This window comes from Trichoplusia ni, chromosome 12 (assembly GCF_003590095.1).
Source record: "Trichoplusia ni isolate ovarian cell line Hi5 chromosome 12, tn1, whole genome shotgun sequence".
Classification (NCBI taxonomy): Eukaryota; Metazoa; Arthropoda; class Insecta; order Lepidoptera; family Noctuidae; genus Trichoplusia; species Trichoplusia ni.
Window position 1 is genome coordinate 6547651 of NC_039489.1, and position 25314 is coordinate 6572964.

General features: G+C 33.7%; 1 protein-coding gene and 2 non-coding genes across 3 annotated transcripts; all 3 read right to left on the minus strand.

Moving 5' to 3' along the window:
• Window positions 1–110: 110 nt before the first annotated feature.
• Window positions 111–2507, minus strand: LOC113499238 (UDP-glucuronosyltransferase 2B31-like). Its single transcript, XM_026879635.1, has 4 exons — window positions 1650–2507; window positions 922–1144; window positions 574–793; window positions 111–499 (listed from the first exon to the last, which is right to left on the minus strand). Exons 1-4 carry the CDS (start codon window positions 2472–2474, stop codon window positions 211–213), a joined length of 1557 nt encoding a protein of 518 aa, XP_026735436.1. The 5' UTR covers window positions 2475–2507; the 3' UTR covers window positions 111–210.
• A 21432-nt stretch (window positions 2508–23939) lies between these two features.
• Window positions 23940–24012, minus strand: Trnam-cau. Its single transcript has one exon. It is a non-coding gene; the product is annotated as a tRNA-Met (tRNA).
• Window positions 24013–24834: 822 nt separating this feature from the next.
• On the minus strand, window positions 24835–24907 carry Trnam-cau. The gene has a single exon. It is a non-coding gene; the product is annotated as a tRNA-Met (tRNA).
• Window positions 24908–25314: the final 407 nt, after the last annotated feature.

Below are 25314 nucleotides of genomic sequence, written 5' to 3' on the forward strand. Positions count from 1 at the left end.
TACTACTACCCCTTCTATATTTATCTCGTATATCAAAGCTGCCTCTTTTTTGATATTATTTGCCTTCAGAAGTAAATAGTTCTTCATGCATTAGATTAAAACGACCAAAATATACCAGTTTATAATTTTATTACGTAAAAAATATTACTTATAAAGTATTATGTACACTAAACTTAACAAAATATGACTCAGTTTTTTATGTACGCGATATCAAGTACTTTTAATTTTGACAGCAGCTACGTAGTGTCTTAAGACGTACTTGTATAATGAAATAACTATTGCGATAAATATAACTAAACTCAGGAGTAGTCCTGCCATTATTGTGAGCACCAGTTCCAGTTCTAGGTACTCCGCCCACGAGATGATGGCGGCGGGCGAGCGCAGGTGCTTTGCGCCGCCGTGACGCAGCACGTACTCCGTCCACCACACGGCGCGCTCCAGCGGAGTCTGCACCTCGTCACGCATCAGACCACGCAGTTTGATAATATTCCGTCGATAGCTAGAATTTTAAAAAAATGTAGTAATAAATATTCCAAATATGCAGAAAACCTAACTTGAATTTAATATGCTTACCTGTCGTTTGAAATTACTTCGATGATAGTGTTTTTAAATTTTTCAACTGTTAGATGTTCCAAGTCTAATCCCACACCGATCTTGTGATATACATATTTTTCAACATTATACCACTGATCTCCCAACATTGGAACTCCAATCAATGGGACACCAGCAGTTATCGCTTCGTCAGTTGATTGAAGCCCTCCTTGTGTCACAAATACCTTGATTTTTGGATGTTCTGAAAAGTAAAAAAAACTATTAGTAAAAGTTTGATTGATTGTAAAATAACTGGAGCTTTAACTTTACAAGAACATGATAGATATTTCTAAATCATGCAAAAAAAAACAATCTAAAAGAGTTACTCACTCAATAAATCTGACTGCGGCAACCACTTTGAGATTCTGATGTTCGCAGTACGTCCAGGCAGCTCGTCTCCGTTCCACTTCCATAACACATCGTAAGGTAACTGAGAGAATGCTTTCACTAAAACTTGGACTCTCGCAGGAGGTAACAAAGTAGGATCCACGTTGGTACCGAAACTGATGTAAATCACGCCATTTTTGGAAGAATCTAGATATGTCTTGAGGTCCTAAAGTGGAAAAAAACTCTTATTATTATCTTTATGGATATCAATTCATCATTAAGTGGAAAATACTCCGAATGATCCCCAAAGCAGAACCGACGTCAGTGAATCAAAAGGATTAACTAAACTCGCAAACAAAAACAAGTTTAGGAGGAGTAGGAAGTTCTCACCCATCAGTGGGTCATTCTGAGCTAACAATTACAATACCCGTTGGATGTTATTCAATGTCATGAGTTTTTTTAAGGTTAGGTAGTAATACATGCCTCATTAAAAACTGGTATTTGTACACGTTGGATACAATTACACATATAATCACCAGAATGGAGACGTGTAGTTGTATGTGTATGAGTGTTTTTTTCATAATGATTTCGTTTTTTACGTTAAATGGTAAACGGAAGGTTAAGTATATGAACTTCGTCAGGTTTCGTAAAATTATGAAGTCGGCAACGTGTCGAGACAAGTTCAAGTAACAGATGGCAAGAAGCAGGGTGTGTATAAAAATAATACTTACATCAGGCAATTCCTTTTCGGGTTTTTGGTGCAGTCCACCCGTGTAGACAACAGTAGGCGGCACAGGTCGGATGCCATCAAATACTGGATACACATTCAAAAACAGCATGTCAACATTATTAGCGAGATCCGTCAACGATGGTGTATCTGGTCCAAAAAGTGATCTCAATAACTTATCCTCTTGAACCACATTTTGTGCGTAGATACTGCTAATTTTATAATTCGTACGCAACTCCGTAATTTTCTCCCACATGGTGAGATTGTACAACTTCTGACGTAAAACGTCGGGGTAAAGCAGAGGGTGTGAAGGAGCACCAATTACTGCAAAGTTGTCAAATATTGCCCCAAAAGAACTCATCAAAATTACAGGGGCTTTGTAAATATGTGAATATATGAGCGCGGGTCTAGAACAAGCTTCTAGTATCAACAAATCAAAGTGCTTGTTCTCACGAAGCAAACGTTGGACCTGTTCATCATTTATTTGTACCTCAAATATTTCTTGTATCATTTTCAAACTTTCTGTTTGGGCAACCAAGTCATCTTTGCTGCCGCTTGATAATTTTAAAAATGTTTCTCTCCATATTCTATATGACTTTTCGTGAAGGTCTATTTCTGTGAAGTTGCTTGGCGTTCCACCTTTTGGAAAGATAGGATCTGTTGTGATGACGGTGACATCGTGTCCTCTCTTAGCGAGCTCTAACATGAGAGGTCTGAACACCACCTGGTGACTGATGGAAGGAGTGGGGAACACTCCTAAAATCTTTGCCGCTTCATTTGAGTTTACAAACAAAACGTAACACGTTAATAAATATAAATAAATACGCATGTTTCCACGTTTACTCACTTGTTTATCACTTATCACTGCCAAGGTACTCAAGTGTCTGGCTTTATATAGGAACATCATACATAGAAAGATAAAACCAGGCGCGAATTATACAGTCAAACAAAATATCAAATATACGACAAAATGGTTAATAAAATGTGACAGCTTTTGCTCACGGCTTTGAATGCGTTTTTATGATTACCTCGAATAAGCTTTTATTTTTCACCATATCTTTGCAAATAAGATATTTTAGAACTTTTTTCCAATGACGGAATCAATGCCAATTCGAAGATCAAATGTAAAGAAGTTAAGAATCATATTCTAAAGCTATATTTGAAAAGTTTTATCAATAAGGTAAAGTATGTAAAATAATACACAACACACATCTAGTCTCATAGGCTATTTTTTAACAGAAAAAAGCATCTAAATTATGCAGTTCAAGCTACTTCTAATAATTATTTGTTGGGCGAAGTCGTGGAACATTGTATAACTTATATAATAAGTATCTTCAGACATAATTATGACGTCTTACTGATTAAAAGATACCGAACTAACTATCAGCATGACTGGACAAAGTTAAACAACTATTTATTTTGTTATAATTATGGAACTAAGGACCCACGGGTCATTATAAAACAATTTTTCCCCTTCAATTAGTGCATTACATTTTGTTTGACGTTTTGCCGCTAGCTGTTAAGGCAGAAAAATCTACAAAAGATTATTATTTGTATCTCAGATTTTGAGATTCACTTTTAAAAATATTAAAAGAATGTGTTTCATACCTATCGTCTCAAATCACTTTCAGAAGCGTGTTCAATGCAGTGTATGCTAATGTAAAATCATATATTAAATATAGCCTCTTTTTTAAATACTCGGTGTAATTCACTAAGATAGCTACCATGAATGGCACCATGATAATAGTGCAAAAAAAGCAATAATTTATTAACAGCACTAACTAGATAATTAAATATAGGTAATATTTAATAATAGTATCACAATATTGTGCAGTCAATAAAAAATAAAAAAATATTTATGTACACACAACATACACAGAGAAATACAAAATATAAAAATGAAAATACATTAGATACAATAACTTAACATTTCAATACATTATTATAACATTTTTCTCTAACAGGACCATTACTTAATGCTTGTACTAAATCTATAGTCATGATATCTATGAGCATTAAAGCAAAAAGTGTTCAATCGCCGTATTACATAGCAAGTATATACTTTGTAAATGAGACAGTAGGAAGTTCTTTTCATGGATTTTGTTTCAGGCCAACCATAAACACTACGCCAGAAGGTAAAGAGTCCTGTGGCCCTGATACCTGCTGGGGCAGCGGGATTGTCCGAAAAGCTTACCGTAGCTCCGGTACACGAAGAGCAAAGAAAAAAAAAATAGAAGTCTGACAGTCCCTTCTGTACACAGCTGAAGAGAACATGTATTATTTAATGATTTCCCAGCCGGAAAGTGGGAGGAACAGGCCGAATACCTTTTAACACTGCTTGCACAATTAAGAATAAAATTTCCACATTATGGTTCAGTTTCGTTCAGTTCAGATCTTTCCAAATGTCTTCGAAGCATTTCATTCTCCATTACTTGGTTATCTGCTGATATTTCTAAAGACATATAGTAGAATTTTTATTCACAAGTGACAGCAGAATGACGAAACGGATGTGTTGGTGCACAAATTGAGGGGTGATTTTAAAGAAAACCCTCAAAAGAAATTAATAACATCACAGGTACTTTGTAATTTGTGGGGATGAAAGGGCAAGGTGTCAAGCTGGTAAACTGAGTGAGAGCGGGATAGTGTGAAAGAGAAGGGTAAATGGGAGTAATGGCGGAAGACGATAAGAGAGAAGACGCATGAACAACTAAAGAAACTGTTTTATAATTGATTTTACGAAAATAAAAGAAGCTAAAACACTATTAAGACGTTTGATTTCCCACATAAACATGAAACAAATTAAAACAATCGAAATCAAAATGAATCGATTAATGTGGAAACTACATATAACTTTGAAAAAATAAAATTATTACTCTGCTGCATAGGGATTGTACCTGCAGTTTTTGCTTACAAATCCATACACGGAACCGTTAGGCCACAACGACAATGACTACTAATAATTGCAATATATTTGTACGTAACGGAAAGTACTATCTATCTTAATGACTCTTACATAATTCGTACATTGATAAATTCTTATCGGATTGCTCTTGAACTATTAGCGTTCGTCACGTGCAATCATTTCCTTAAACATATGTACTTCTTCGTCTAGTTGTAACTAGTTTTCTGCCATTATCTGCTTATCATTGTTATGATGCGAGACCATAGGAAAGATTAATGGCTTATGGTTTGTTCATGTAACAAGATCATGGCCATGTGGGTGGTCTAGAAACAGAAATTCGCTTAGTTTTTGAGTTCCGTACTTAGAAAACCCTATTTATAAGGCTCCATTGTCTGTTCTAAGGCTAAGTAACTAAGTTCAATTTTTAATTCATCATACATTTCTGTTGTAACAACAATATAATGAAAATTCGATTTTAAAAAGGAGTTAATACGGTTTTAAACAATAATATACACATTTCTAGCATTTTTATGAGATTTTTCTTTACCCTTTGTATAAGGAACAGCCAGAGTATGCTTTAGCGATCTCGTGACTCTGGCTAAAGCAGTAGAAGGTGCCCGGGGTATTTTTAGTCGGTGGAAGTCTGACATATCCCCACCGCGACGTACCGTTGAGGTCATTAGCGTTTTACCCCGAAAAAAAAAAAGCAATAAATACAGGTATTAAGTATTATAACCATTGTAACGCATACGCTCATGATTAAGAACACCAGTTTTGTTCGAAACTACACAATAAGAAAACTACACAAAAATGGCTCCACTCACTAACATACGCAGACACGGAAGATTTACTCCCTTAATTCATTCATTTACACTTCACAAAAACACACAAGCACACACGCGCACACACATACACATACAAACACAGCATACTTATACAGATCCTCACATCTAATTGTAATAATTTGTTCCGTATTTTATTATCCTAGTTTAAGTTAAATAATTGTTTTATTTGAATCTGCATTAAATTTTAAATTTCACTGTTTTGTTTAAAAATTATCTTACTTTAATAACTAATAATAATGTTGTAAGGACTTCCACCACCCAGGCCCCCAAGATACAAGCTTCCAGCTTAATTTGGGGACCATCGTCAATAATTGTAATGAAAATTGTAATTTTTAAAAACAATAAATTATTCTTATAATGAAGCGATCTCGAAAAATACTCGTCAATAAACAATTGCACAAAAAATTCAACATCTGTTAAATTAGGTTCCATCAATATTATCTTCATTATTGTTATGTCTGTAAAGTAATCTATTTATCAATTATTTAAGTAGCAGTATTTTATCATTACAAATTATATTAAAAGTTATAAAACAAATATCGATGAGAATGCGTTTTGCGTTTGATGATTTATTATCTAAGAATTAAAACGAGTTCTACAACTCATTGTGTACTTACAAATGAATGACAGTGTAATAATTATTTATCATAGCAATCACGAGAGACCCACGTGGAAATTATATCGTACGACTGCCATTATTAGCATTTTTCTTTTTGATAATTTTGATAATATAATGATATGACCTTATATAAACTACGGGGGATTTTTTCAGAAGTCAGTAAATATTTATAGTAATCAAAAGTAATAAAATAACAAATTGCTTTTTCATCTCTATTTAAATAGTATAGACCTACGTTTTCCTACCACTAGTCAAAAGATTTTCTTTATAAGTTTGCCAAGGGCAGCCCAGCAGATTGAGGGTGCCATGTTTTTTTTTTGTTAGGCGGGGGAATTCTCATGGACACCCACTCCCTCGGGGGAGGAATTGGGTAGTGTCAGACTTTTACTGACTAAACCTGAACCGCCGTGCTACGTCATCCGCGTTTTTATGTCGGTGTATGGCAATGCGTTGCAATCCTTCATACACGTGTAAAGAGCGTCGGCCTCCTCGCCTCATATTGGGACCGCATCCATAGCACCGAATGTGGCCCCCCGCCGTGGGTAATATACTCGGAATGTTCACCAGGGTCTCCTATAGTGTTGTAATATTGTAAAATATTTGTATGTTCAAACTTTTGTACATTTTTTATCATAGTTATTTTTTGCACTTCTATATTAATATTAAAATTCATAATAATAAGTCTTCAATCTATTTAATGATAAATTGAGCCCTTGTGGCATTTTTTTATATCATGGAAGGATCCAGTGATGAGTATAAATTTAAAAAAAAAGCTGAGATAAAGGGACAACAAAACTTGAAAGTGACTCTTCTCCATGTCTGTAAGGCCGTTGTCTCTTTTAAAAGAATGCTCTACATTTGGAGGTTGGTACTTAAATGATAAATCAAATTGTCGTTCCAATAATTGATCTAATTTTCTTTTATCTAAATACATTCTCCATCATCTTCGTCAATTTATACACCTTGTTATATCGTACAAGACATCTTTAATAAATATTTATATAAAAAAATATAAAAACCCAATCGTACAATTACAGGATAATTTGGTAGATAATTCCGTCTAATAGAGAAGAAATGATTGCGATAAATTAACAAAAAACGCATGACACTTGCATGATAAATGAATGATATCACAACACTTAGATATATACCTTTTGAACCTACACATCTTCAACCTTTTTCATAACTATTGTGGGGTCGAATTCCAGTCTAATTGAAGTCAGCAAAGTACCAATGCTTTACAAGAAACGACTGCCTATCTGACCTCCTCAACTCAGTTACCTGGGCAACAAGATGCTTCTTAGTTGGCTGGTTGTCAGACTGTCTAGCCTTTGACTACCGTAACCACCGTCAAAGATGTGTGAGTAACAGCCATTTAATGTGCTTTCCGGAAGTTGTTTTTAGCTTCATTTACAATTTAAATTCCTTTAAATTCCAAATTTACATGAAGTAAAGTGAAATTTACTTTATGTAAAATGGGAATTTAAAGGGCAAATGGGAAAAAAATGGATTTGAAAAAAATGAGTTTTTCAAATCCAATTTCTAAGTGAGAGTATCAGTTAACAAATCTCAGTCTTTTTACAATTTTAAGAAGGTTGTTTAATATATATATTTTAAAAAATACGTTAACCTCCAATTTGAACGAAAAGTAAAATTATTACTTAGGTTGAAGTATAAAACTATTTCTTACAATTTCAAAATTATTTTCTTACTTAATAATTTCCAATAATTGCTAACATGTGAAGTTTTATGTGTCGTCCTAATTTTAGTTAAATCAAGATACGATTAGAATGAGTTGTATTTCTTATAATCTAAGGCAAAACAACATACAGTAAGGTAGTGATATTAACGTGATGAAAATGGTTTTAGCAGCTGACTATTAATCATTATTTCTACCCGCGACGTTGTTCGTGATATATTTGTGAACGGTTATTTTGGCTGAAATGATTAAATGCTCGTAAAAAGGGATACACGAAGAGAGTGCACGGATAGCCGAATGGTATAAGGTACATAAAATCACTGTGCTTTACATGACATGTAACGGGTCCGATGCCCGAGTACGACAAGTATTTGTGTGATCTACGAACGTTTGTTTCGAATCCCGGATCTTGTGCCTTGAATGTTTGACAGCCCTCGTAACAAGAAAGAAGTATTCGCTTTAAAAAGAATAAAGTGACAGTATTGATAACCTGCTTTTGGTGGTAGGTAGCCCAAGGACCGTTCATCATCTCTCTCATGGATACCGACTTCCTTGCGAGAGGAAGAAGATAATATCAGACTCTTACTGATCAAATCTGATCCGCTACGTCACATCTCCAATTCACGCACTCAAGAGATTTATAGCAAGAAATATACATATAGTGTACCTTCAGTAGTTAAATAAGTCGTGGAAGTCAAAAAGGGAGAGTACTGTAACAATAATATGGAAAATCTTTTTCATGCAGCAATACAAATCAATCCATACGGTATGGGAAAATGAATCGTAGGCTTAATATTTTGATGTTGTATTTTGATAAGCACTAGTTTTGAGTTGGGTCCATAACTAGTCGGACTGTCCTTATAAATAGTCGTGATTGACGGGTATTATTAAAAAAATAATTAGGTAAAAAATAATTTATTAAATCGCATTTTTTATACATTAACATGTAATAGTTGTAATATTCAAAGCGAACGATGTCGCGGGTATAAATTGTTTTATTTTATGTATAGATAACTGCCAATAAATATTAATTATTAATGATGACTTGCAAAATATATTTAAAAACTGAAAATATTTCGTAATATTTCACAATTTTGTGTAATTTTTCATTTATGTAACATCACTATTTTTTTTGTATTCATATTATTAAAAGATTTTAATATGAAAAAAGAGAGTTTAAAGGAAAATTAAAAACAGCTGAGACCAGAATATGGCCGTAAAATAATTTTAGCAATTGATATAAATAATCTTACTTATAAATAAGTACTTATTATGACAATTCAAATTGGTAATCGTATTACGATAAAAATAATTCATCTGGAAGATTTTCAACAGTAAAGCTTATCAAAACGTCATTCCAAGATTTATTGTTATTCCGTTTGTAATTCGCAGTAATAAGCCTGGTCTTTAAGTTTAAACCACCCTTTAACATCTAAATCTGAAAATTCTTAAGGTTGTGGAAAATGGCTTTTATTTGCAATAAATGGCACATCATCTTAAACATATTACAATACACCATCAGGTGACCATCTTTGTCATAACACGTTAGGCACGTTAAATTGTGGGTCCCGGCTGTTATTCCTATATCTTTGACAGTCGTTACAGGTAGTCAGAAGCTTGAAAAGTCTGACAGCCAGTCTAACCAAGGGGTATCGTGTTGCCCAGGTAACTGGGTTAAGGTGGTCAGATAGGCAGTCGCACCTTGTAAAACACTGGTACTTAATGATACGTAATGTAATTTATAGCCATAGCATTATCTGTCCCTATTAGAGTAAGAGCCCGTGGACCTACGTTATTTTATAAAAAACTGAAAGTTTGTCAGCGGATGCTCCCAACATAGTTAAGAACAATGGTCGATTATGGAGTTTGGGTCATGGTAGCTTTAGCTGATAAACGGTACTAAAGGTGACAAAAATATCGATCTACCTACGTCAAATTATAAAGCGCCTTTTTGCGTTATTACCATCAGGATATTATTATATATTCAATGCACAGATTTCGCTTCTCTACGATTTTATTATTATTTATAGGTAAGTCAATTAAACGTAATCGTTACATATACCACTCCAGAGATCTCCTTGGTAACGTTGTCAACGTGAAATGGTTGTGAAATAGCATGATAAGTATTCAATTAGGGAACAGATAAATATATTATGCAGTATCATGATTATTTATTGTCTTTTGAATGTTTTAGGTAATTTGATATGAGTATAAATATTTATCTAAATACTTGCTAATATTGATACAGGTTTTGTTGATTTATAGACATGATATCAGGTAACACATTTAATTATATATCTTCCTGGTTTTTATTCCGATGTTTTTATACGATTCCATCTGGTGTTGGTTTATTATACCTAATTCAAAAATAGGAAATGAAATAAAAGTCTAAATATATTATAAAACCCTGTGTAAGTCAGTTTTTCTGTCACATCTGTCTGTGACTCCTGTCACATGCACAAAGTTACCTAGACTCGGATCAAGCAATCCAGGATCGCACAAACACTTGTCCTGCGCTGGGATCGAACTTGCAATACATCGCTCTCAGTGGGATTGACGTGATGATCTCAGCCACTCAACTATCCGTGTCGTTGAAACATTTGAAGGTGCCTATTATTATATTAATTTTGGATGCACATCAGAGAAATACACCGAGTAGTCGCTTTTTTTCCACAACTGCATAAATATTACTCGATTTATTTAAAGCAGCAGCCTCATCGCTACGTTGATAAAAGTATATAAGCTTGTAAATGAAACTACCAAGATCGTCACCCAAACTCATAACAAATTCTTTCAAATCAATCCAGTCTTTTAGAAGCAGCATAATTCAGGTTACCTCAAGTTTCGCAACAACACCGGTCCTCCGACTATCGCACCCAATTTGAGCCAGCCACCTTTTTACGTAATCATATAATAAGTGTAATCAGTGTGATTATAACTGTCACCCTAAAAACAAGCTAATTACTGCTTTAACTTCATCATCTATTAAAATAGTCTACAATCATATCAATACAGCAGGAACACAGATTTAGATTAAGATTATCGTATCATGTTTGTTGATTATGAATAGGAAAACAAATGACGTTTTTCAGATCCATTATTGCTATGTCAACTAATTAGTAGACGATGAATAGTCAAAAACTTTATATTTTTTTGTAACTTTCGTGAAGGTGATTCATGTTGAAATTTATCGACCCAGGCGTTGCGTCAAAATGGGCAATCTGCATCTGCGTGACCGTTGCAACGTTTAAATACAATTTTTATCAGTCTTATTGCACAAAATCTCGTCTAAGGATATTTTTCACAATGGAGGCGGTTTAAAAACTATTGGTAACCTAGTAGTATGATCGTTTTGATTCCAAGTTAAAATAGATTCAACACCCAACATGCAACAACGTCTTTCAAATTCTTGTACGTAGAACTGACAACAAACGCTTAAGGAATGACGTGTATGCAACATTAGGTCAATAATGAGGGTTTGAACTATGACGTCACAAAGTTGTACATGAACCGAAAAGCTTAGCGATGATTGTGTTATCAAGAACGAATTTCGCCTAATCAATATGACGAGGTATATTAAGAGATTGCGCTTAGTCTGAAATAAGACATCGTTTACCTATCGGAGGAAAAAGCTATTCAGCAATACGTTGTCTTTCCGTTTATATTTAAAAACATGATTATATTGATAAGCATTTACTAATTGTGCCACATGTATTCCAATTCGATGCAAACCAGTATTAGCCATTAAACATTATCGCAAATTCAAACTTACGGTTATCACTACTTTGAGATAAAAACAAAGCTTTAAAGTGCTAAAGGACTTCACTCGGAGTCATAAGTCACGCTCATTCCGCTATGTCCGTTCCACACTCTGAAAAATAGACTCACTTGACTCCAAAATTACGGATTAAACAGTAAAAAGGTGGACATTTAAAAAGAGATTTCTTCCGCAAGTTATGAAAGGTCAGAGTTTCGATAAGACCCGCTTTTTCAAAGTGATATATGGAGGTGGTCGTAATTTTTTAACTGTTGATTTCGGCTTACGTATGAAACGTGAATGTTTTTTTGTGTCATTACTTTGTTTTTTTGGTATAGACTATTTTGGGTTAGATAATTTTAAAAATGTTGCTTGATAATGTATTTTGCTTGGTCACGCGACATTAAGAAAATTAAGTTTCTTAAGATCAAGATATACGCATTAACTACCAATTTTATCACAATCGGTAAAGTGGTTTAGATTTCAAGTTGTGTAACTTTCACGTTAACATAATTTATTTGTTTTTTAAAGAATAATTTTGTATGCCTTAGTCTTAAAGTCAACATATTTGATGTATTACATTTTCACTAATACATTTTATACCATGTTATAAGCAAACTAGCTGTTGCCCGCGACTTCGTCCCCATGGGTAGATGATATAAGTTATGATTTATACCTGCCCTGTTTTTTTCACATTTTCCATTGTATCTTCGCTCCTATTAGTCGCAGCGTGATGGTTTATAGCCTAAAGCCTTCCTGGATGAATGGTTTATTCAACACAAAAAGATTTTTTCAATTTGGACCAGTAGTTTCTGAGATTAGCGCGTTCAAACAAACAAACAAACTCTTCAGATTTATATATTAGTATAAAGTATAGATAAAATATATCTTCATCGTTATTAATACACGTAATCGCGTAATCGTAATTGCTTCATCTATCTAAATTAGCAATGCATGGAATCGTGGACATCGACAATCGTAATAGTTGCGCTAGATCCCATTTTTACACGACTCAAATGACTTTTCAAAAGCAAAGAAAAGAGTTCAAGTCTTCACAACCTCTTTAGTACATCGCCTCATTGTTTATTGCCTTTAAAATTGACATTTATTACTCTCTTCGACACTTAAGTTGATTTAAGGACAATTTTTAATTTAACTTTCCACATCAGTAGGTTTGATCATTGCTAATTGTAGTAAGAACGTCTTAATGATAAATAATTGGTATGAGTTTAACTTCTTTGAAACAAATTATGATAGGTACGTTATAGTTTTGTTTCTCAATAGCATTACAGAGACTGAGAAATGCGAGTATTATTGAATGGTCATCATTATTTTTTATTTTGTCCTATCTCTTTTTCTATGCCAATTTTATGCGATCGACTTTGCCAATATTGTATTTTTTAAATAGCTTAAGCAGATAAGCTTAGCTATCACGTGAAATAGGAAAGATGATAGTGCAATTCGGATCAATACCAAATTGACAATAAAGTTAAAATATGTTAACACTCCAATATTCATCACTCAATAATCAGTAGTTTACGAAGACCGTAAAATACTTTACCATTAAACATGATAGAATAAACACAGTATGGAAAATGAAATCAGTGCGAAAACAACCAGCTTGCAAACGACAAACAGAGTAACAAATGACACAAATTCATTACACAACTACGCACAACTTTAAAATTAAACTTGCGCGGAACTTTGGGTACACATTCAATTTGAATCTGCGCGAAAGTATTAAGAGTGCATAGAGCGCTGATTTGATACGATTCGTAATCATTCGTATTTTAACCGTTTGAAAAAGAGTGGTGTTATCTAGGGTAGTTGTTGTTTGAAGAGTTTGTCTGTCTGTATCTCCCGTCGTAGTATTTTTTGTATTAAAGGTGTTTGAGTGTTTTTAGACATGACAAAAATCGGTTTAGCCGTTAAGAATTTCTTGCTATATTTTAGACTTTACTCTGGTTTTTATTATCATAAAAAAGCTACTCAAAACAACCAAAATCAAATATATTGTTATTTCTACTCCTCTGTTTTACCCGAATATGTCTTACTTACCAACTACTCTTCACACATCAGATGCATAAGATTAAACTATATAACTTAGTCGAATTCATACTCCGACATATACATTTCAAACAGAGTGTACTTGTAGCACCCATGTGAATACTACATAGTCCGGGCGAACTTAAACGTAACGCAAACTTTTGCGTTTATTAGCCGTAACTAGCGCGGTTTGCGTCACTACTGCTATTTCGGCACGAGAGCTGCCGCAGAAGGATTTTGTAGATTCAAATGGTTTAAGACCGAAACCTAGACTAGTTTTGTACCAGGCTTTGTTTTTCAAGTAAAGGAAACACATAAATTAATAATCCTACTGATATTATGGACGTGAAAGTTTGTAAGTTTATATTTGTAACTCTATCACGCTAAAACAACTGCACGGATTTGGTCGAAGTTTAAACACAGATAGTCGAGAAACTGGATTATAATAGGATAGCGATGCAAATTCGGTACCTGCAATAACGAGGTTTCCTGATGGTATATTTTTTTCTGAAGATATTATAAAATCAGCTTAATTTAATAAATAAACAATGAAAATTCCCAAAATTGAAAATTAAAGAAAATTTCCCATAGCAACAATATAAGTTCCACATACTCTAATACGATTCCGAACAAAGACTCATCATCATCAAGAATCTATTAAACCGCTATCAACCATTTTCTATAGACCGGTCTACAATGGATCAAAGACTTGGCTTGCCTATTGTTGAACGTGTTTACTTAGCTCAATAATGGCTGGCTAAACTCTATAGAGCTTAAGTATCCAGCCAGAATGCTTCGATGAATCTATGAGGTGTAATCTTTCTGGTTTTAACAATACGACCTCTTCGAATTGCCGCTAAAATAACAAATACTAAACATTAATATGAAGGTAAGATAACGATTGCTATATAAATTTAATGTGCACTCTTAAGGGTGAACATTTTAACAGTTTTCATTCGACTTCAAAAAGGGGAAGATTCTCAATTCATCGGCTTTTTGTCTCCTCAAACATTCAGATGGGTCTAACCGATAATGGTGATTATTTTTTTCGTTTAGCGTGTGAAATAGATATCATTATGATCCCATAAAAAGTTCATCAAGTTTTCGTTGTTCAAACAATGCATTATTATTTATTTAAACTGTTTTTATCAAGAGTAGTAGAGATTAAAATCCGATTCACATTTTACTCTGTCCATCTTCTCGTCTATGTACCCGCACCCTGTAGTTTCTCAGCTAGGATATTAATTATTCATCAGTTTCCGACAAACTAGTCTAAAATAACAAACTAGTAACTAAAGTCCTGCCATTCGTCAAGCCTTATTTAAAACATAAATATCTCTGGAATGTGTATAAATCCTACTAATATTATAAACGCGAAAGTTTGTATGTAAGTACGGATGTTTGTTCGGCTTCCACTCAAAAACTACTGAACGGATTTGGGTGAAACTTTGTACACAGATAGTTTATAACCTGGATTAACACATGGGATAGATAAGATAGATTTTTATAACAATTTTGTGTTTCTGTGGGATTATTTTCGGTATGAATCGGGCGATCTTGCGGGCAACAGCTAGTTATAAAATAATTATATTTGGCCAAACTTTCTTAATTACAGTTCGCGCGACTGACGGATGAGACCGTCCCTCAGATTTAATCATTGAAGTTTGTGGAATTCTTGTAAATTTCAATTCTCCACTGTAAACAAGTAAATAGGTTTCCTATGAATACAATACAATGGGAGTTCTTTGAAATTGTGTTTTACAATTGTTCCGTGGCCTTGATCTATTATTATGACTAGGTTATTTTGAACAACAAAATACCGTTGGACTGCATTTTTGCTGTTGATTTTTTTAATGTCTGATATTTTTTTTGTCTTCATACATAAAATTAATGTTAACATAATAGTCAGTATCCCTTTTAGTTTGTTGTTTTGTCAGCTATGATGTATAAATGTTATACAACGCCATCTAGTTTCAAACTTAGCAATAGGTGTAGTATGCATACTATAGATAAATTACACTCAGAAAAACAATAACAAGTCATCATGCTAACCACTAATACATTTGTCGTGCGTAAGGATCGAACCTACGACCTCCACTATAGCAGTCAGGACTACTAACCACTGGACCTATATTGTAATCTTATTAGCAACGGTTACAAACATGATTTTATTGCAACCGTTTTCGTCGCCACTAAGGCTTCAGACAGACAAACCTCATGTCAGTTTTGCAGTTCAATTGCAGTCGGCGTATAATCGAACCACCTGCAATAAAACTGCAATTTGCGGTCCGTCGGTCTAGCCTAGGCGCTAGCTCTTAATATAATGTCGACAATTAAACATCAACGTATGACAGCTAGATTGTAGATTTAAAATTTTCGAACGTCACTTCTAACACGAGGTTAGTCTGTCACTAGTTCAGTTGTTCGCCCAACATTTTTACGTAACATTTTGCTTTTATTTACCAGATGTGGCGGTTCGGCAGCCAGTAACTGGCAAACGAAGTAAAGTGGCCATGATTAAGTTACGGCGTAGTTTGAAGCGGTTTATGTATCATTTAGTTATTTCGAATTTACAAGTCGATTATAAACGGCGAAGGTGAATTCGAAATTAGTTCCCAATATAAAAGAAAAATATTAAGTAGTTATAATATTTTTATTATAATGTCAAATCGAATCCGTTTGTAACGTACTTGAACCATAAAACTGAAAATTCGGTAAAAGTATAATCAGTGGCAATAACCTCATTTTTAAACAATGAATCTCTTTATAATAAATTGTGAATAATTTAGCATATTAATGATGATAACACACGTTACATAATTATATGTGTCAGTAGGTGCATATAGTTACCGATGTATTAAATAATTACCTTTTGATCTGAGGTTCATAATGCACAAAAATTTGATTTCATATTGTCTTGTTACGGTCAGTTCTGCGTTCACCTTTAATTTAAGCATTTTTAAGTGCTATAGTAAAATATATTTATAAGTTATCTCATTGTTGAAATTCTTGTTATGCGACTTAATGATTATATGTCGCGTAGGACGCGTAGGACAAACATTTGTGTGACCGACGAATGCATGTCTTGTGTTGTTGTTGTGTGACTTGAATGTTCGTGGAACCCCCGAGACACAAGGATTAAATTACTTAATGCGGGAATCGTCTTAAAAAACAAACACACAATTTTATCAAGACAGTAAATTCAATCATAAATATCCATTCACAATGTAAGCCCAGAAAATCCCGTTAAATTAAACTATGATAATTTAGGAAGCTTATGAAAGGCAGGCTTTCTATTATATCCACTACAGTTCTAAGAACTTCGTCCAAACTTCTCAACAGGACACGTCACATAAACCAAACTAATGACCAAAACTGTCTAATGAAAAGACAGGGAAATATAAACCTTATGAACAAAGGAATAAGGGTCAGTTGTTATGGCTTTGTTGTTAGAATAAACTTGTAACAATATAGTGTACAGTTGTAAATGTTGTTATAATGCAGAGACCGTTTGTTTTTAAGGTCGTACAGTCCTTATATCATTAGAATTTTGACGACCAGTCTTGAAAGGGGATATTGTGTTACCCATTAAAAGTAAATTAACGCAAATCTATATACTAATATATAAAGCTTTCTTTCTTCTTTTTGTATTGAATAGACCATTTATCGAGGAAGACTATAGACTATATAACATCACGCTGCGACTAATAGGTGTGAAGATACAATGGAAAATGTGGAAAAAACGTGGAAAATTCTGACGAAGTCGCGGGCAACAGCTAGTAAATAATATTTATTCTTCAGCATTCAAACTTTTGCACGAAATGTTATCTAGAAACCTGTCTTTAAGTTAACATCTATATCATGTCCCACTCTTTTCGAAAGAGGAAGTTGTGAATAAAGAAATTCGTAATAAGGTTCTTAAATCTAAGAAGGCAATCCGCTGCATGTCAATTTAATACCACATTATCACGCAGTGTTTACAAAAAAAACTGTTCAATCGGAAACCTATAGGACATTTGCCGTCCTAGATGATTGAAACATGAATAAATTCCAAAGAATATACCATCCTAGAAAACAAAAATAATTTACCAATTTTCATTACGAGCCAACCTACTCATTAAATACTTTAGGCATTCAAATTATAGTTAAGTAGTGAGTCAAAACAAGTTGATTAATAATAAACGATGCTAAGCAGCTCTGTCACGTGAATAATTAACGAAATAATGTAAGCGTACATGACATCCCCCAGGAAAACATGACAATGGATAATTTGTGGTTTCGATTGAAATCGATATTCGTGTTAACAATGTTCTACTTAAGCTTGGTTAGAAGAATATGTACATGTAGAAAATAGAGAGAAATACTTTTACGGATTTTATCGCGGTTTAATTTTAGATTTTAGTTCCCCACGAATTCCCGATGTCTAACATTCGCGTAAACCTAAGAAACCACTAGAGAGAAATACCTATACATGCAGTAACTAAAGATTGATATTCGGCGAAATTTTTATTAAATTTTCTGCTATATTGTATTGGTAATGGCTTCTGCAAGTTATTAAACTTAAATAACATGATATAAATAAAAAAACCCTTTAAATATTTTTATTCAAGCTAATAACTTCCATTAAAGTAAATAACTTTTATCGAACATTTCTAAGAAATCCAAACCAATCTATCTATGCAAATATTTCCAATTTCATAGATAAAATATTTTCCATACAAACGATCAGACAAGAAAAAGATTAGCAGTTTTGAAAAAAAATCACATGCAAGTAATATAGCGATAAGGTTGAAACTAGGATCTTTTAGAATACTTTTATTTGTGTCAATCGACCTTGTTGTTGTATGGGGCGCAAATGATTTTTAACCTTAAGATGTTAAGCAACTTCTTCCCCGACCTTACTCGTAATTTTCTCTGAACTGTATTGTTAGTTATCAACCAGAATTCAGAAGTTAATTAATGACTGTTTGGCCTTTAATTGTGTTTAGGGTTCATTGTGTTTTGGTACGAAATAAACAGGAGTCCATTATCAGATTTATTATTTGAAATTCGATGGCATATACGGGTGGAAAATTGAGACGGGTCTTTTGTAAATGAGTTTAAAATGTTTTTAGCTTCTTTCTTATGGATCTAAGTACTCGTCGAGACAAATCAGAGAATTATTAAATGATGTAACGGTTTACTCACGCGTATTTATCGGGGTAGGCCGACTAGTTTCGGACCCAACCGGAGTCCTTGATCGTGAGCAGACGCGGCGGGATCGCGAGTCGAACTCACTACTATCAAAATACTATCTAATCAGAGAAGCTCGGAGAGGATGGACTTGTGTCTTTTTATTGCAGAGCTCTTACTGCAATCCTACATTTTCAGTGTGAAGTTAGATTAATGTTACAATCATATTGCTTTGTCACGTATATGTATACATAATAGGTATACATGTAAAATAAACAAATATTAGGACTTGCTATGAAAAATGTCTTTGAAGTAAAAACTTTTTATTGCTTTGCTTTCGAAAATGATCTCCGCCTTTAGTCTTTGTATCATTTTAAAGTTGTCAGTCAAAAAAGCACATGTATCGTTGTCTGGCTTTTTCTATATATAACGAAAAATTAGATCAACGCTGAAATATCAAGTCTAAATTCAAATATTATTTATTAGTTCTTTAATTCATTTTAGTTTAGCCACGAGCCAATTATGATTCTAAATCAACAATAATTTACTACTGTGATTTAGGACATTATATACACCCGTATATTCCAAAACTCGTTCATTCTTAACAAATAAATCTATTAAGTAGAATCCCTCAAAATGATAACAACAAAATTAATTAATTGCTGCTCTTTTCACAAGTTCAACAATGTTAAAGGGAACTTAGCTTTGAAGCTTAAAACGTCACGAAATGTTAGTTGAGATAGATTTTAAATAAAGGTATTTTGATAACAATAGGCGGATAATTAATGACTTTCTTGAAGGAAAATGAAACTTGTAGCAAACCCCGCGTATCTAAGAGTCAGTACACACTGGCAACAAAACAGTTGGCTAACTGTCTTCCAACTATAACAAAACTGTTTTGTCGGCGACACGTCACAGACTCACAGATCATCCCTACTTGGTAGCAGACAAAACAAACAACTGGCATGTTGGTCAAACAACATTTTACTAACGTTGAACAATTCGTTAGCGTTAGTGCACGGAGAAATGGCATTTGTTTACTGTCTGCATGCCCTGAAAAGGCAGTCACGGAAATTGACTCGAAAAGAATGCCATATTCTGGGTTCCGTACGAAAAGGGAGTTTGGAGATGAATGAAAATCTTCTTCCATAGTAAAAAAATCGATGATCGGTTTGCAATTCAATATTTTTGGCGATATTATTCGTGTGCGCGTGTGTCGAGAGCTCGGAAAATCGGAACTACTCTCCTCACGTCATCTAGTACCTAGTGATGGACCCGCATCAATCGCAGGTACCTGATGAGTTGATGACGATGCGTTGACAAAGGGTCAATGCGGAACCCTATTACTGAAGTTCCTCTGTCTATCTGTCTGTCTGTCTGTCTAAGCAGCTGTCCGTCAAATCTGATGAATCATGACAGCTATGAGAGTTGACATTTTCACAGGTACATTACTGCTGCCGCTATAAGAAAAAATATTGAGGTTGTTAGAGTCAAAATCTATTTGTCATTACAACCATTCCCGATCTTATACTGCAATGTGACTTGTACTTTGAGCTATCTCTCGCAAGGTCTGAATGAGGCTTTATCGGGTGAATCTTGTCTGCTGAGTGTCGGGGCGTGGTCACGAATCAGTTTGACAGATTTTTAGGTCTTGGGTCAAATTTCAAGGGTTGGTGTACAAGTATTTTATTTAGAGATTGCAAACTAACAAAAGAAACTTTGCATTGCATTAGTGCCTAATATCTATAAGACAATATTTTGTAGTTTTCAAAGACGTATTAAAGCTTTATATATACTTTCTTTTAAATTGATTGAATAGTGAGATTCTCCACCGGCATGATTTTTTTCTTGTATGCCGAGGCCATATTTTTTTTGTTCGTTGCATAATAGCTCCTTTTTGGTCCTATAGAAAAGTAAGACTTGAGCGTCAGTTGATTAGTAGGTAATAGCTGATATTCATGATGAGTTTTCGCTAGCTAGCTTTTTGAAATCGATTTTATTTTGTTCATAAATAATTTATTATTCATATAGCCACAGCCATTGATGGATACAATTGTTTGAGCGGTTTGCAGATCGGCACGAAGTCTGGTTGTTGCGGTCTACTTGGGTTCCAGGCTGAAGTTGTGCCATGCCACACCGCATCGGTATCAAAACGAATCCTTAGATACTTAAGTTAACCTACATTTGAAAAAAAAATTTGAATATCATTTTGTTTTAAATAAGTACAGATGACTAATTTAGCTTAAGCTATAAAAAAAATCTTTCAAACGTTTTCCTTTCAACGAGTTATTTCTTTGAATAGACATGTTCCTTTAAGCACCACCACAAATATTAAAGTTCGCTTCGCGGAAGACGTTCCATCCACTAAATGCAGGAAAAACGTATTCGCACTTATTTAATGATATTAAAATCCGTGAACTATTTTTCCTAGTAAACACACACACGTTCACGTAAATGCAAAACAAAGCCACATCACATTGCTGTTTAAGATATTTTTTATTTTATTATTAATTTTATTTCATTTAAAATTTGTGAAGAGTGAGTTTTTCTGCCGGGGTTTTTAGAGTTTTAATCTGGCGTTAAAAGTATTCCCTTTTGAACTCATATGATTTGGAGTTTTTTAAGAGTATAAGTTGTCGTGGTATATAGATTTAGGACAAGCTTGGTTTAAAAATGATCTGTCCCTGTAGTCGAGTTCATTATGTTTGCTCCGAATCAATTACGTGTCATTACTATTGAATCGGTCCAAAAGTAAAGAACTGACAAGACAATAGTAGCACACACGTCCTCAATTAAAAAGAATATTTTTTCCAAATATAGATTCCATATTATTTCTACTTTATGCGATATAACATTACCAAGCCTCCAGAGATTCAATCCCAAGGTGCAAAAATCGTTACTTCCATAAAAACGAAACATGTTACGTATTGTTTCCTTATTTTTACTTATAATGGCATCGTATTTCCGTAACCTTTTATTTTTTTCAATAAATGTCTTCCATTAAAGTCAATCTTTCACTTTAAGGCATCTCAATAACAATAATGTAGAGCAAATAAAAGATCGGCGTATTTACCATGAGGACTAAATACACCCCTTGGGTTCTTTTTAAAAGCGAGATGCACTTATACGCCGTGTAATGCCCTATCTTGCTTCCACATTATCAATGTTACTGTGTTACATGCTCATAGTACAGGCACTACTAACAGGATTTAATGTATTCCTGGAACATTTTCGAAAAAAAGGCGTGAACATAAATGTATTTCATGTACAAACGCGGTATCTGTTAAAGAAAATGTATTTTTGAAGTACAAAATAGTCATCCTCGACCTTGATCGAGCTGGTATGCATCTGACTAATAAGTAGTTATAAAAGAAAATTCCTGAAATGACAAAATAGCAGAAATAGATTATAGTTTGTCGATTGTAACCGCGAATAAGGCTGAACATTAACCGGTGCCAATTTTAACGTTAGAACCTTACCAAACTGAAAAATATTTTCAGGAAAAGTATTTTATTTGTGATTTATGGAAAGTAAATGTCACAGGATTATAATTGTATCCTTATTTTTTGGCATATTGGCCACTGGGGCTATGAAAACTAAAATTTATTTAAGTCGTTTTCATTGCGGTCTTCGTTCTATCAGTACCTCATCTCATAGTTGTTATCTCTTAATTCTGTATTCGTCATGGCCAAATATTTAATTTCCAAACGAAAATTCTACCCAGAACAACGCGGCATTAAAATTCATTGCTGTTCCTTTGCCAAATTATAAATAGTTCTAGTTCTAGCCTAAAGTGGCCTAAACTGAGCTGAATATACTAATTTTATCATGAAACATCCATTTATCCTGGGCAGTAATGGTATTATATTCAGCATTACTATTGAATATAATAATAACAGCCTGTATACGTCATTCTGCTGGGCACAGAAATCTTCATGTAAATGATTTCAGAATTGATCTCAACGCTAGCTCTCGACGAGATGGCGATTTCTGTTCCCAATATTTTCTGACCTACTAATTTACCGTCGTCGAGAAAGTCACAAATCTAAAGCTTCACATAACCAATGATCGATCACACAGCTTTTTAGTAACTTAGCCATAAGCTTCTATAACAAAAAATACATTGAAAAATAAAATGTATCAGCCACTATCACCCATTAATCTTGGCCCTATCGCTGCAGTGTATTCCATTGCAATATATCTTCATTGTAAGTTATTGAATCACAGTTGAAATTGCGCAATGGAATCGCAAATCCTGAATTATCGTGTTCCGTTTACCAGCTATTGCGTACCGAAACAGGATGCTAGTTTTATTGATAACAATGTTTTGTTATCGGTTTCGCTGTAACGCTTGGACATGTACTTGGTTTTAACGGCCTTAACGGTGTTTAACAATTAACCTATGACTTATTATAATCAACAACTTTCAAACAACGCCATCTGATAATAAACTAAGCAAAGCTTGTAATATGAGCACTAGACCCCTCTTAAACATACTACTAATATATTTCTAAATATATACATAATATAGAAAATGTAACAAAAATAACTTTTAATAAAATCAATCAAAACTCTGTAAAAAAAAACTAACAAAGCAAATAAAAAATCTTGTTTTTTTGTGCAAAACATAAAACAAAATAGGCAATAAACATTTTCGCCATTTTGTAATGGCGCCCCAAAATAAAAAAAACGGTCGCCATATTGAAATTGATCCTCATGAGTATTGATGGCATTTTATTGTTTTTTGAAAACGAGAAGGAATTCCTGCCATTATTCAAAGGTTTAAGTTACGATTGCGAGGGTTCATGAAAATAGATTGGACGAAAACAGATTTGTTGACATAGGGATGTGGCACAGTTACCTTATTAAAAAATCGAAGTAAAAGTTTAGGTTTATGAAAAGTTTTAAATTAGGATCTGTCAAACTCCGTTTATTATTACTGGGGATTATAATACCGTTGTTAAAGAAAATCAAAGTGCACATTTCAAAAGTATCTTTTTACGTCAATCTTATTGGAAATTAATGATTTTAACTAATTAACTATTGCTTTTGCTACCTGCGTGGTTAGATAGCAAAATATAAAAAATTATAATAATAAAATAATTTTTTTAATAACTTTTTAGTTACCTCTTTCAACAACTTTCCATATAATAGTGATTGTGATCCATACATAAACGTTGCCAGATGCAACTTTTTTTCAACTCGAGCCTCGAGCACAATAGTTGCATTAAATTTAAATTAAATTCAAAAGATATGCCCCGGGTGAGGATCGAACTCACGACCTTAAGATTATGAGACTTACGCGCTGCCTACTGCGCCACCGAGGCTGATGACTTCCAGACCGTATTTACACGTAGGTACGAAAATAGGAGAAATTTTAGTACAGATAATATATTTCAATTCATCTGTGCGAGCGGTGATTTATGGTTTAAAGATTAACAACGTTTATTTATTATTAAAGGTTTTATTTGAGTGACACTGACGCAAATATGAATTCTGAAGATTAAGCACAAAAAATCGGAAACCTATCAAATTCATGACCGTAAGAAGCGCAGCTTAACTTTATTTTTTTCTAGCGTTTACAATTATACATAATCTCTGAAAATGTCAACAGTGAAGCTATCAAATTTCATGAGATACAACCTGGTGCTAGACGGACGGACAAACAGCGGTGATTCATCAATAAGGGTTTGTTGTTGTCATTTGAGTGTGGAACTTTGACTATGCGAAGCATTAACAACAGAACAGTACAGACATTGAAATGTCTATACGAATAGGAACAATATTTGTAATGTTTAAATTCCTGTAACTGAAACAATAAATATTTTAAAATAAATGTTTAAATTACGGGAAAAATCCTGGCAATATTTGTTTATCAGATTGCTAAAAAATCGTTTAAAAATAGAATACAATTTTATTAAAACAAATACGGTTTTCATTGGAACAGGTGAATCAAAATAGATACTTATTTTTGGTATGGAAAAAATCCTACAAATATCGAAATATCAACAAAAAATTGCAATGTATATAATAATATGCGTAAGCACCATATATTTGAAACCTTGTTGTTTTACAACCTTTTTTTTTGTTTATTTCAAAATACGCTTGGCCATAACTGTATGTATATAGGTAACTAACACAAAAAGATATGCCCCGGGTGAGGATCGAACTCACGACCTTAAGATTATGAGACTTACGCGCTGCCTACTGCGCCACCGAGGCTACGGTATCAATGATGAAATACACTAGTACATTATTTTATTGCACTTATCTACCTTGATTTGTATGAATGACAATACAAGAACAAGACAAAAGGTTGACTTGACATATTAATTAATTGAAATCAAAACATTGTCAGTGTCAAAAAATATTTTTTTGAGTTAATAAAAGAAGCTAATTCTAGTACTGTAAGGGAATACAGAATCTAGTCTAAGTTTAATCGTATTAGAAAAGAAAACTTCAAAAAATCAGGCAATATTAAGTATCCCGCCTAATCCATAGGCAATTTTAGCTTTGATCTGTCATTTTCAAACATTAGATGGTTTTCGACCAATGGGCAACTTACGGTATAGTTTTTTATAGAGACGTGATTTGCCTTCGTGTCACTTTAGGAACGTATAGTCACAGAT